The 15011-nt window shown below is 32.4% G+C and overlaps 1 protein-coding gene across 7 annotated transcripts in view; it reads left to right on the forward strand.

Annotated features, from left to right (window-relative positions):
• Positions 1 to 15011, forward strand: part of LOC129907232 (solute carrier family 12 member 6) — a 758459-nt gene that overhangs the window by 476484 nt on the left and 266964 nt on the right. For all 7 annotated transcript variants that reach the window (XM_055983333.1, XM_055983338.1, XM_055983332.1 and 4 more), the window contains exons 7-8: positions 7485 to 7590; positions 7648 to 7777. In XM_055983333.1, coding sequence (XP_055839308.1) covers positions 7485 to 7590; positions 7648 to 7777 — 236 coding nt within the window. The remainder of the gene's footprint in view (positions 1 to 7484; positions 7591 to 7647; positions 7778 to 15011) is intronic.

Here is a 15011-nt window from a genome sequence, read left to right on the forward strand (position 1 = left end):
AAAGTGCAAAAATAAGTACTAAAAGGGTACTCTCATTGGAGTGAAAGAAAACGACATAAGTCTATCACTCTAGTTTTGGAGAGATGCATATTACTAACTACCACTAAAGCAACCGAAAAACACAACTCAATGCTATTCAACCAATCAGGTTGCGATGCGACTATTTTTATTATAAAAACAAACCAAATACCTACATAAATGTGTTCATAGTTAATAGGAATAATCGAGTGTGTATGCGTTGATTTAAATTTTGACTCCGCCCCCCACAGTCTGCTTTGATGAAAATAATACAAACGCACACCTTGAAATGTTTTTTCCTTAGTTGGTTTCAGACCTCTATGAAGGTATGATGTACGGTCTCTCGCTCGATTTAATAATTTTATGACTTAGGTACCTACATAATTTATTATAGACACACCAAAAGGTAAGTTAGGTACGTATATTTGTAGGGCCTTCCAGTTTATCTGGATTTATGCAATTTTTTGTGTTATGGTACCTATGTCGCTATGGGTCTTATGAAAAATGTTGCATATTTTTAGGGGAAAACTTTAAATTCAAAACCACTGAAAACCCGAATTGAAAATTTCTTGAATTTGTTGCTTCACAATTTGAACATTAAATGCACTTCAACACTACAAAAAATCTTAGGTAATTGCCTAAAAGGAAAAACTTTAAAATTTAAGAAAATATGTAAGCAGGTGTGCAGGAATTTGTTGATAATAATTAATTGCTCCAACAGATGCATTAGGTAGGTATTTTAAAGACTTTTTATCTATACCTACCTAATTTTAATTCAAAAAAACTAAAAATGCCAAATTATAGACATGAATTGAATTGATAGTTAGCACCTTCCTTCTTATGCAATAACTTCATTCCCCTTAGGGTGAAGGCCTCAATCCCACATTACCGAACGTTTTCAAAATTGAAATTGAACTTAAAAATCTTTGGCACCGGGTACAAAGGTGTTAAGTCAGAAAAGGTAATTTTGAGGAAAATGAAATTGAAGTTTCAATTTTTGTTTGTAAATCTGAATAATATTATTTTGAAAAAGTAATGATGCAGAAACATTATCTATAAGATCTTTTTTAATATCCATATGCTGTTGACCGGAAAATGACCGTTCTTAAAAAAAAATTGTGTTGACTTAACACTCTAGAGCCATTTACCTAGTCTTCATAAATAAACTTGGTCCAAAGGTGTTAAGTCAAGAAAAATCTTTGTTTATATTGATAACAAAGCTTAATTTATAAAAGAAACTTTTAAATATCAATGTGATTAATTACCAATGTGAAAATTCTTTTTTAAAAAATATGTACCTAATATAATTCTGTAGAAAAATTGCTTTTCGTTTTCTGTCTTCCTCTTGACTTAACTCCTTATGATCAATTTATAAGAAAAATGATTTATTAAGGTATCACTTCTACCACGTTTGAATTACAAACATGTTTTTTTTTAAGATTTTGTCAAGCTAAATTATGTACTGTGTTACCCCAAAAACTAAGTTACATAATAGTCCAAGAGCTAGTGGCACATTTGACTAAGGTAGCTCTTGTAAGGCTTAAAATTCTTTCAGTGGTAATTTTTAACATGATTAGTAAAATAATTTTGGTCTGGCAGACCTCAGCTGTGCATATCATGTATATATATGACCTTGAAAGTGTAACTTTCAACTTTTTATTCTCAAAATTTGACTTTGTTTAATATTCTGCCTTTTGAAAAATGTATCGTTCATAACTGTAGGTGTTGCCGTCGTTTTTAAATATTTTTTTTTTTTAGTTATTTTTTTAGAAAACTGCCCCTCCCTCCTAAACGGGGGGAGATAGACCCCTCCCACCTATATTAAAAAAAACTCTTCTAGAAGAATTCGTTACTAATTTTCCCGCATTTTTTACAATTCAATTCATGTCTATAATTTGGCATTTTTAGTTTTTTTGAATTAAAATTAGGTAGGTATAGATAAAAAGTCTTTAAAATACCTACCTAATGCATCTGTTGGAGCAATTAATTATTATCAACAAATTCCTGCACACCTGCTTACATATTTTCTTAAATTTTAAAGTTTTTCCTTTTAGGCAATTACCTAAGATTTTTTGTAGTGTTGAAGTGCATTTAATGTTCAAATTGTGAAGCAACAAATTCAAGAAATTTTCAATTCGGGTTTTCAGTGGTTTTGAATTTAAAGTTTTCCCCTAAAAATATGCAACATTTTTCATAAGACCCATAGCGACATAGGTACCATAACACAAAAAATTGCATAAATCCAGATAAACTGGAAGGCCCTACAAATATACGTACCTAACTTACCTTTTGGTGTGTCTATAATAAATTATGTAGGTACCTAAGTCATAAAATTATTAAATCGAGCGAGAGACCGTACATCATACCTTCATAGAGGTCTGAAACCAACTAAGGAAAAAACATTTCAAGGTGTGCGTTTGTATTATTTTCATCAAAGCAGACTGTGGGGGGCGGAGTCAAAATTTAAATCAACGCATACACACTCGATTATTCCTATTAACTATGAACACATTTATGTAGGTATTTGGTTTGTTTTTATAATAAAAATAGTCGCATCGCAACCTGATTGGTTGAATAGCATTGAGTTGTGTTTTTCGGTTGCTTTAGTGGTAGTTAGTAATATGCATCTCTCCAAAACTAGAGTGATAGACTTAAAGTGTAAAAAAGCGATGAAAAGAATTACAAAAAAATGTTGGGGGTAGGCATCGTTTTCAAGAGATGTCTAGGTTTCTTCTAGGCTAGGACATGGGATACATTTTTGCTTTTAATAGATGTTCGTTGTTGTAAGATATCTTTGAAAAAGGTAGGTAGATGTTTATACGTTAAATCAAATTAATTTTTTGAAATTGAGGTAAGGTACCTAATGGTAAAATAGGAACGGAAAAGCTGTCTATATAATATAGAGAAATTAAATGGCATTAGTAAACTTTATAAACTTTGTTTTTGCTGTTGAGTTTTACTTAACGTCTTCCGTACCTATAGGTAGGTACTCGTTTTAAGGGCTTATGAAAGGGCAAGAATACTTGAGTATTGGAAATGTAACTTTTTAAAAAGCATTAATTTTTGAAAATATACCTATATAAAGCTATATATACCTATATATTGCAACTGTTGCAGCCGATTTAAAGGTCAAACCGTGGAGCAACAAATTCTAGATTAGGGTAATAAATTAGCAACAAAATATCTTCAAATTAATGCGTACTTAAATTTTCAATTTTTCGTTGTGGCGTACTCAGCTTGATAGATGACGTTATCGCAAAATTTTTTCTCCTGTAAGAGAGGATTGGGTAGTGATAGAAAATTTAAAAATAGCTTTTTGCAGAGCAACAAATTCTGTCTACAATTTGGCGTTTTTAGTTTTTTGAAAAATCGTATGGATAAAAAGTCTCCAAAATATTGCATCTGTTGCAGTCGATTTGAAGGTCAAATCGTGGAGCAACAAATTCAATATTAGAGCAACTAATTAGCAACAAATTATCACTAAAATCCTGCATACTCAGATTTTGGAAATAGGGGGGTGTGGGTGCTATCTTGACGTCAAGATAGCACCCACACCCTTTCTATCAATTTTGAGGGGGAAGGGGTGGAGCAACAAATTCGAGATTAGAGCAACTAATTAGCAACAAATTAGCAACAAATTATTGCATACTCATTTTTTTAAATTTGTAAGTTTTTCTTGGTGTGGGTGCTATCTTGACGTTTTGATATGTTCCACAAGTTCCACAATGCATTTTGGACATGAAGGAGATGGATTTAAAAGTCGAATGAGACCTTTTTGAAAAGGTGTTGAGAAGCCCTTTAATTTGACACCATTTTTGTTGCTGTGCGTTTATTTTTAGGGAATTTAGCTTTTTTGAGAAAACTGTTAAAGTGCATTTCAAGGTCAAATCTTGGAGCAACAAATTCGGGATTAGAGCAACTAATTAGCAACAAATTAGCAACAAATTATTGCATACTCAGTTTTTTTAAATGTTGAGTTTTTAATGGGTGTGGGTGCTATCTTGACGTCAAGATAGCACCCACACCTTCCACATCAATTTTGAGGGGGAAGGGGTGGAGCAACAAATTCGGGATTAGAGCAACTAATTAGCAACAAATTATTGCATACTCAGATTTTGGAAATTTGGGGGTGTGGGTGCTATCTTGACGGACCTTTAAATTTTCATACAAATTAATGTTTTGAAGGAGTGAGGTGCAAAAGTAAAAGTATGAAAAATAATTGTGCAATTTGTTATAAAAGGATCAAATTAATAGGATTGTTAGTACAATATGTAACCTTAATTTTAAGATATTGGACCACTCAAAATTCCACCTATGAGGATGTTTATTACGATGCACAGAAAGCAATTTAAATGAATTTTTGTGGAATTTGTGATTATTAGATGGCTCATGTACATCCTAGCTTTTATTTGGAGTTGCCGTTTAGAGGCAATGATGAATCAGAAAATTCATTAAACAGAGGCAATATTGTCGAGACCATCAATTTAGTTGCAAATCACAATCCAATTTTAAAAAACCACTTGGATACCTCAACTGTTTTCTCTGGTCTGTCCAGTGATATCCAAAATGAACTTCTTCATTATTTTCTGATGCTATTCTCAATAAATTAAGGACTGAAATCAAAGACTCTGACTTTGTCGGATTGCTGCTGGACGAAACAACAGATGTTTCTAACAAATCTCAGTTATCTGTCATGTTGCTGCTAGTTAAAAAAGAAGGAACTGTTGTCGAGAGATGCATGTGTTTTATTGATGTTTCGCTTGGGAGGTCAGCACAGCATTATATCATACCATTAAACAAAAAAAAGAAAATGTATTTGACAAATTGGTCATGTCAAAGCTATGATAGAAAGCGTTATAGAAAACGAAGACGAATGGGACAGTGACATAATAGCTCTTTCGCAGGGTTTTATGTATGGTCTTACCGGCAAGAAATTTTTTTTTTTTTTGTATTTTTTTAACGAGTTTTTTCCACAAAGTGACTTTCTATACAAAATATTGCAATCAAAGTCAAACGACGTTCAATTTTGCTTGAACCATATCCACAATTTTAAAAACAATATTTAGAAATTAATTAATCCGACAAATTTTGAATCATTTTGGAAAAAAATTGATGATAAAGAGAATTTGTCTACTCTTAAAAATAAAAGATGCTCGGAAGCTGGCTTGTCGACAAAAGAAAATTATAAAGCTCTTCTAGAAGAGATTGTTCTTCAAATCATTACTGAAATTGATAACCGGTTTAACTCCTTGCCATTATTTGAATTTGTTAAGCTTTCCGACACAGCCTTGTACGAGCAATTTAAGAACGATTTTCCTGAAAATCTACTCAGTAACCTGAACAGTTCATATCCATCATTCTTTGATATACCAGCATTAAAACAGAGTTTAAAGTCATTTTTACCGATGAAAATTTTAGATTTAAAAAAGACCTTCAAGAAATATTAAAGTTTTTAATTAATACAAATTTAGATGAATATTTTACGGAATTCTTAAAATTATGTAAACTAATATTAACTTTTCCCGTGACAACCGCATCTGTTGGAAAGGTTGTCTGCTCTTGCTCTGATGTCAATAGAAAAACAAATTTTATGTTTTATAAAACATAAAATTTTAAATTTCAATAATATGATCAAAAAAACAAGTCTTCAAAGAAATACAAACAAAAGATACATTTTATGATGAAATAATTGATAGATAGTTTAAGCAATATAATCTAAAAAAAAAAATGAATTCGTTTTTTTAGTTTTATTTTGGGTGCTTCCGTTTCCGCTAAAGTCACGCTTCATGTCTGGACCTACCCTTATCTTTTGGTATTAAAGAGTCAAAAATGTATAAGTTACGAAAAAAAAATTTCTGTAAACCACAACAAACAAATTTTTTTAGCAATCATTTGTTAATATTGTTATTGTTTCACAATAGTAGCCGTGTTTTATTGGTAGCTCAGTACTTAGCTCAGTAAAATTTTACACGGTAAACAACAACAAATGATTGCTAAGGATAAATAAGTTTTTTATTTGTTGGTTTACAGAGAAAATTTTTTTATAGACATATAAATGTAAAATAAATAAAAGTAATCTTTTTTTGTTGTTTACAGCATAAAAAATTTACTCATGTCATTTTCTTTCATTCCAATGAGAGTACCCTTTTAGTACTTATTTTTGCACTTTTGAAGGTTTTGTATTCTTTGACGCCACAAAAGTGCAAAAAAAAAATTACTCCGGAGTAATTTTAGTACTACGGAGTACCCCGGATATACTCCACATTTTTAGTCAGATCTACACCGATTTGCACACACACTTATGAATTTGAAGTTTGACATTTCAAAATTTTGTTTGAAAAGAGAAAAATGCGAAAAATGTTTCTTTCAAATTCTTTTGTTACTAACAAAAACAACATTTATGAATATATTTCCTATTATATTATATTCCGACATGTATATTTATTCCATTATTTTCGTTAATTCTTCACTTTTTCCAAAATGAAATTGAAAACCGAATAAAAGAGTTTTTTCAGCCAGTGTTCTTTATCAATAAAAAAAATCCTGTGCCAGATTAAAAAAAATCCCATTTTTTTCTGAAATGATGTGATATTTTTATTTTACAATTATCAAACTAAGGGTGTGTGTCAATTAGGCTGAAAAAAAAACCGATCAGGAGTATAATGAAAAATATACCAAAAGTAAAACTAAGTCCGCTTCTAGACGAAGACGCAAAGCGCGAGACGCACATAAGAGCAAGGGAGAAATAAAGAAAAAGGCAAGGAAGATTTTCTACCGTGGGTCTCCGGTAAAAAATTGTGTGATTCTTTTTGACGTTTCTCTTTGATCTTGTTCTTTTTTTGCTGTTCTGCTTTATTTTATTTCGTCGGTCGCGGAGTCTGCTTCGTCGGTTGCGTGTATAGTAACGTTTTTAATTTATTCAAAAGTTTTCGTTGCACCCCACTGAAGTTGTTTTTTTTTTGTATATTTTTTGGAGTTTTTTGAATTAAAATACAAAGTCTGCTTCTACACGAAGACGGTGACGCACAAGATGCACATAAGATCAAAGGAGAAATCGATATTTCTCTCTCACTTGTTCTTATGTGCATCTTGTGCGTCTACGTCTTCCTGTAGAAGTCGTCATACGAAAACAAGAACAAAAGAAAATATCTGTCAAATTTTCATCTTTAAAAAAATACTAGGTACGTGTAGAAATGCGCGACGCACCGAAACGAAAATCAAAAGGAAATTCGAAGATCATTTCTGCACCTTGCGTCTTTGTGTAGAAGCAGGCTTTATTTTGCAAAAAATGGGCTTGTCAATTTGTCGTGATACTCAACACTAACATTTTAAGCTCTTAAAATTATGAGCTGTTTACAAATATGAATACTAAATAAATTGATTTTACTTACGACCACCCTGTACTTCTAAATAAATCTAAAATTTCAACTTTTCATAAATAAACTTTCTTTATATTATTCCTTGAGACCTACATGGCTCCTGGGCTTTCTATATTTGGAGACTTTACGAAAGATGCCGAAGCGATGTACAATAATTTTCGGGTGTATGGGTCCGGACTTCTGGTTGTCATGGGTAAATCGGTATTTTGTTTATTAAATTTGCTTATCCATTCTAACTTTTATATTACAGGTCTAATTGTTTTTCTCGGAGTAAAATTTGTGAATAGATTTGCAACTGTTGCTCTTGCCTGTGTTATATTCTCCATCATCGCAGTTTATATAGGAATATTTGATAATTTAAATGGAAACGAAAAACTTTAGTAAGTACTTAATACTTTTTGCCTTATCCGTTTGACTTCATAAAATGTGTTGAAATGTAATCGAAATCAAATTTTTAAAAGAAATTATGTAGCTTCCTTTTAGCTATAAAAAGAATATAAAAAGAGAATAAAAAAAAAGTGATTGGATTTAAAACTATCTTTAATCCGAACTAAATCCAGAGCGATTAATATGGCCGTAAGATACAGTGATAGATAAAAAATTTTGCTGGCACAAAGGGGGCCTAACGCTAAACAATGACAAAGTTATAAAATATAAACAAATATAATACATGGATAAACTTAATTTAAAAAGACTGCTGTTTAGGTTGTCCTCGGGGTGTTCAGAACCGGATGTCCAGTTGTTGGGCTGGTTTGGTTGGCGTTTAGCCGGTAGTATGCCGACTGGGTGTTGGCGTAAAAATTAACTGCTTCTTCGTTGTCCATTGAAATTATGTGCTCTTCCAGTATATCCAAAGCGCAAAGGTACCTAGGTTCGGGATGTCGTTGTTGGGCTTTCATTCTTCTCATCAGCTGATTGGGGTATATTTTCTTTTCCATCTTGAAGAAATTATTCATATGAATCGAAAGATCTGATCAAACTGAATAGAGCATTTTGTTTTGCATTAATGTATGTTATCAATGACAAAAACTGGGGTGGAATCGGCTAAGGTGATAGTTGATTGTCACTTTTTTGACTGTCATTTTTGACCATCACCTATTCTTTGCTCTGAGTAAATAGCTTTCACCAATAAACCATAATAAAGAGGTGATCGTCACTTTGATAATCACCTAACGTGTAGCAAAAGTATTTGACGTAATGATCAACAATCAACAAACACCTTAGCCTAATCCATCCCTGACAAAATTAATGACATTTTGTCACTTTGCAGTAACGGAAACGCATTTTAATAATTTTTGTGTTATTAGAACGGTATAGGTTAGGTAGTTTCGTCCTATTGCAATTAAGTTTTTGTGTTTAGGCTTAAACTAACAACCGAATTTCTACCGCTTGGCAATACTAGTAAATATAATTAGGACCCCGATTGACACAGTCGATACTTTAGAAAGTGACCAGAAAGCCAAAGTTTTCAACAACCTGTTACGCTGGGTTCACACTAGGTTGATCAACACATTCAACATACGTTCCAAATCGATATACTGAAAAGTTAAACATTTCCAAATTACCTATCACCGATGAATATAGGACATATTTGTTGGTGTTCTTGTTGTTAGTGTAGATGTTACTGTTGTTGGTGTTGTTAGTCTCGGTAATTCTGTTTTTGTTGGTGTTGTTGTTGGTGTTGTTATTTGTGCTGTTATTGGTGTTCTTGTTGTTGGTTTTGTTGTTTGTGTTGCTGTTATTGTTGGTCTTGTTGGAAAACAATGCTCCGGCGCGGCGCGGAAAATTTTCGACTCAAACCCAGGGGCACGGCGAAGTAGAGGAAGACCTCGTCTGAGCTGGCGCAACCATCAACTTGGAGCTAAGGATACAGCTGGCTGGCGAAGCTTTATAGTACAGGTAAAATAGGCATTTAAAAAAAAAAATTTATACTCATGAAACTTGGCAAAAAGTTTTCTTTTGGGATAAGAACCAAGTAAAAAAAAGGCTATAAAAAAAAGTTGGGTGGAAGGGTGTTTTTTCGCGGACAAGAGGGAGGAGGTGAATGTCAAAAATATAGTGAACAAAATTGTTTGTGGAAAATCATCATATGACACATGTTTTTAAGGTATTTTTTGTATGCTGAATCTAATGACATAAAAATAAAGTCAATACGATTGCTCTAAAGTTGCTGCCGATTAAAAACAAGGGTGCTTGTTTTTGATCTCAACAGGTAAAATATAACAGTCTATAAAAATATTTTAGGTTAAAGGGTGTTTTTTTTGAGTAATAGGGAAAAATCCGCGATAAGTCCGATAAAATTGGGACCAACTGCAGATTTTACTGTCTCTTCGAAAAAAACACCCTTTCACCAAAATTTTTTTTTATGAAAACTCTTTATTCTTGCTTTCTATCCTAAAATCAATGTTTTTATCAAATTTCGTTAGGGTGACCCATCATTTTTGTTTTTACTCAAAAAAAAAACATCCTTTTAACCATGATATTTTCGTAGACACTCTAGATTCTTGTTTCTAATGTTAAAAGTAACATAATAACTAAATTTCAATAGGGTACCACTAATATTAGGGTAGGATGGTATAAGAGTGCGCGGTTGATAAGAGTGCGCACAGCGATTTTCTACGGTTTGAAAGGGAATATAAGACTGAATGCACTTATTTTGGAAAGATCTAAGTGAGTTTGATCTGCTGTCAAAATTTCATGTAAATGTCTTTGTAAACAGAGGTGCTAGTTAAGTTTAAGTTTTTTAGCACTTTTTTTTCCAATTTTTCTTGCCAAACAAATTAAATTTTCCGCTTAACAACAAAAAATAACAATAAACAAAGTATGGGACATTGAAAAGTCGACAAAAAGAAACATTTAAGTAACACGTAAGATTGGTCATAAAGTGCATTGTGAAATACATATATATTCTTCGATTACATGTCTGGACGTGTAAGAGTGCGCACCATGATGATGTATAAGAGTGCGCGGGTTAAAAGAGCAGTAAATGCTATCCAAGGCTTCAAAATACGTGGCATTTGTCCATATACCAGCAAACAGCAGCTAGAAAAAGCAATTCCAATTAAAAAGAAACCAAATACAAGTTTTACAAAAAACAAGAGAATGAAAGTAACTAGAAAATATTGAAATTTTCTCGGAAGCATTAATCGAAGACTAAATTAATTGTTCCTAAGCAAGGAGTGATGGGTTGAAAAATACTCTGTTTATTTAAAGATAGGCAGTTTTATTTGCGACTTTTATGCGAACTTACACCTGTAAGCAGCTGCGCACTCTTACAAACTAAGCCGCGCACTCTTACACAATAGTTTGTATAAGAGTGCGCAAATTACCTAGTGTGGTATTTTGTTTATAACTATTGAATTAATACATTTTTGTTACACCGAAAAAAAAAACCAATATCAATTTAACATTTTTTAAATATCAAATTAACATTTCTTAAATATCAGCCAAAAATGCTCTATAAAATGTGTTTCATGATATTTATAATGTTAAAACAACATTTTTATTATCAGGATGATATTTAAATGTCACATTTTGGAAATTTTTTTTTATATTTTATTATCATTTTTTCATATCAATTTCTCATTCCAAATTATTGAAAAATATTAAATAGCAAATTCTTAATGTGTACTAATTTAAGGGCGCTTCGTGTTTTTTCGAAGTAAAATGTATGATTTACTGAGAAAATTTGATCGGCACTAAGATTTTACTTCACATACTTTGGGAGAAATAACAAAACAATTATATCACCCATATAATAGAAAAAATAATATCACCACTATTTTGTAAAGAATATTCCCTTTCAGTAATGTTTTGAAAAAAGAAAGAAAATTCTTAAAATAATAAAAATAATAAAAAAGAAAAGAAAAGAAATAGGTTTCATTATAATAAACAAAAACGTAAAATCTAGTCAACATTGATATTTTAATTGTCAAAGTGAAATTTTCACTATCCACTTAAATTTAAAAAAATGTCAAAATGATATTTTAATTGTCAAAGTGAAATTTTCACTGTCCCACCTGAAATTAAAAAATGTCAAAATGATATGATAAAATATCAAAATTGATATTTTAATTGTTGGACGACTTTTGTCACTGAAAAATGTTAATTTGATAGCTGTTATTATCAATTTTTTTTTTTCGGTGTACCAGTTTTAAGTTTTTTTCGTTGCTTTGATTATAAACTAAAAACTATATAGGTATAAAAAAAGTAGTTAAATTCTTTTTGTTATTGTTTTATTTGGTGTTTTGTCTAAAATGCGCACTCTTATACCACCTTACCCTACGCTTGTATTACACACTTTTTCAAATATACCCATATTTATTTACTAAAAAAAAACACCCTTTGACATAAAAAAAATTTATAGACTTACATTATTCGTAATTCCCATGGGAAAGAGAACATATTTAATGAATTTTTTTAAGGGTACCATTTATACCATTGATTTTATCGGACTTATCGCGGATTTTCCCAAAAAAACACCCTTTAACCTAAAAAAATTTTATAGACTGTTCGGGTTCTTGGTTTCTGTTATAAATGAAACATATTTACCAATTTTCATTGGTGTAACAATTTTTTCCTAGTTTTTGTGGTCAAGCTGGGTACGCCACAACCGAAAATCCAAAATCTGAGTATGCAGGAATTTGTTGCTAATTTGTTACCCCAATCTCGAATTTGTTGCTCCTGCCCTTACCCCTTAAATCTGTGGCGTACCCAGCTTGACGTCAAGCTGGGTACGCCACAAATTAAAATTCAAAATTTAAAAAATGTAAGTATGCAGGAATTTGTTGCTATTTTGTTGCTAATTTGTTACCCTAATCTCGAATTGGTTGCTCCACGTTTTGCCCTTCAAATGCACATTAACAGATTATGCAAAAAAGCTAAATCGCCTAAAAATTATCGCACAGTCAAAAAAGTGGTATCAATAGAAAGAGGTCCTTGAAACCTTTTTTATTCCAATCCCTTCATGTCCAAAATGCCTTGTGGAGCTTGAATGCAATTGTGGAACATATGTGGATGAAACGAAAAAACGCAAAAACACGTAATACTCAAAATTTCAAAAAATAAGTATGCAGTAATTTGTTGCTAATTTGTTGCTAATTTGTTACCCCAATCCCGAATTTGTTGCTCCCCCTTTACCCCTTAAATCTGTGGCGTACCCAGCTTGACGTCAAGCTGGGTACGCCACAACGCAAATTTGAAAATCTAAGTATGCAGGATTGTGGGGCTATTTTGTTGCTAATTTGTTACCCCAATCTTGAATTTGTTGCTACACGATTTGACCTTCAAATCGACTGCAACAAATGCAATTTTGTGGAGACTTTTTATCTATACGCTTTTTCAAAAAACTAAAAACGCCAAATTTTTGACAGAATTTGTTGCTCTGCAAAAAGCTATTTTTAAATTTTCCATCATTACCTAATCCCATCTTACAGGAGGAAAACTAATTTTTCGATGACGTCATCCAACAACGCAAAAAATCGTAGTCCTCAAAATTTAAAAAAAAAATAAGTATGCAGTAATTTGTTGCTAGTTTGTTGCTAATTTGTTACCCCAATCCCAAATTTGTTGCTCCCCCCCTTACCCCTTAAATCTGTGGCGTACCCAGCTTGACGTCAAGCTGGGTACGCCACAACGCAAATTTGAAAATCTAAGTATGCAGGATTTTGGGGCTAATTTGTTGCTAATTTGTTACCCTAATCTTCAATTTGTTGCTCCACGATTTGACCTTCAAATCGACTGCAACAAATGCAATTTTGTGGAGACTTTTTATCTATATGCTTTTTCAAAAAATATAAAAACGCCAAATTATAGACAGAATTTGTTGCTCTGCAAAAAGTTATTTTTAAATTTTCTATCACCACCCAATCCCATCTTACAGGAGATAAACTAATTTTTCGATGACGTCATCCATCAAGCTAGGTACGCCACAACGCAAATTTGAAAATCTATGTACGCAGGAATCTTAAGCTATTTTGTTGCTAATTTGTTACCCTAATCTCGAATTTGTTGCTCCACGATTTGACCTTTAAATTGGCTGAAACAGATGAATGATTTTGAAACTTAATGATACAAAGTTAACAATGCATAGATTTAATACTCTTTGCAGATTAATGCTCAAATCTTGAATTTGATGTAAAAACTACCTTAAAATACTGTTAAAAACTTCCAAAAACAGAATATAACGCACTTAAACCAACTAGCTGCAGGTAATTCAATGCTCTTTAAAGGCTACGTCATTTCCAATATATAGATATACATACATACCTACCCTTACCCTTACCCTTTCATATTTAAAAACCTTTAAAGCATGGACCTACCTTCATCCTACTTCATTCCCTTCAATAAAACGTAAAGTAAAATTCAACACCCCAACTTGATTTTTATGGATGCTCCTCAATTCTTAGTTTAATAAGTGTTAGGTACTGCTACCCAGTTACCTATATAGTAAATATGTTTAAAATAGGAAGATGCAAAAATACGTTAAACTCAATTTACTTTTGAAATTGAGGAACCTAACTTCTGGAAAAAATAGAACAAAAAAGCTGTTGGCAATATAGGAATTAAATGGGTAGCAGTACCTAACACTTATTAAACTAAGAATTGAGGAGCATCCATAAAAATCAAGTTGGGGTGTTGAATTTTACTTTACGTTTTATTGAAGGAAATGAAGTAGGATGAAGGTAGGTCCATGCTTTAAAGGTTTTTAAATATGAAAGGGTAAGGGTAAGGGTAGGTATGTATGTATATCTATATATTGGAAATGACGTACGGCTCGCGTACACCAAATCCGTCATCGGCCGAAGTATGCTCGGGCGTTGTCGACCGAACTCGGCCGATAGAACCAAGCACATAGAAAGAAAAGAGAGTGCGTACACCACTGAAAGCGACATCGTCCGTTGACGTACGATGACGCCCGATAATAACCGATCAACCGGCATAATCCGAACTTGTTTGGATTTTTCGTCCGTTGTCGGGTTGATTTATACAGAGATATTGCTAAAAGCCTTTTCTTTGCGAAAATTGGCGGTATGAACTTCCAAAAATATAAATTTCTTCAAAATATTCCATTGAAAACAATTATTATATGCACTTCAAGTTTCACAAAGTCAGACTACAGACCGGCAGCGCCGTCCTAGATCGGAAGCAGTGTATGCAGACGATCGTCCGAGAAAGTCGTCCGAGTAGTTCCGACCCGATGTCGGCCGATAATTCGGTTTTAGTGTACGCGAACGGGTAGCCTTTAAAGAGCATTGAATTACCTGCAGCTAGTTGGTTTAAGTGCGTTATATTCTGTTTTTGGAAGTTTTTAACAGTATTTTAAGGTAGTTTTTACATCAAATTCAAGATTTGAGCATTAATCTGCAAAGAGTATTAAATCTATGCATTGTTAACTTTGTATCATTAAGTTTCAAAATCATTCATCTGTTTCAGCCAATTTAAAGGTCAAATCGTGGAGCAACAAATTCGAGATTAGGGTAACAAATTAGCAACAAAATAGCTTAAGATTCCTGCGTACATAGATTTTCAAATTTGCGTTGTGGCGTACCCAGCTTGATGGATGACGTCATCGAAAAATTAGTTTATCTCCTGTAAGATGGGATTGGGTGGTGA

This window comes from Episyrphus balteatus, chromosome 1, assembly GCF_945859705.1.
Source record: "Episyrphus balteatus chromosome 1, idEpiBalt1.1, whole genome shotgun sequence".
Taxonomy (NCBI): Eukaryota; Metazoa; Arthropoda; class Insecta; order Diptera; family Syrphidae; genus Episyrphus; species Episyrphus balteatus.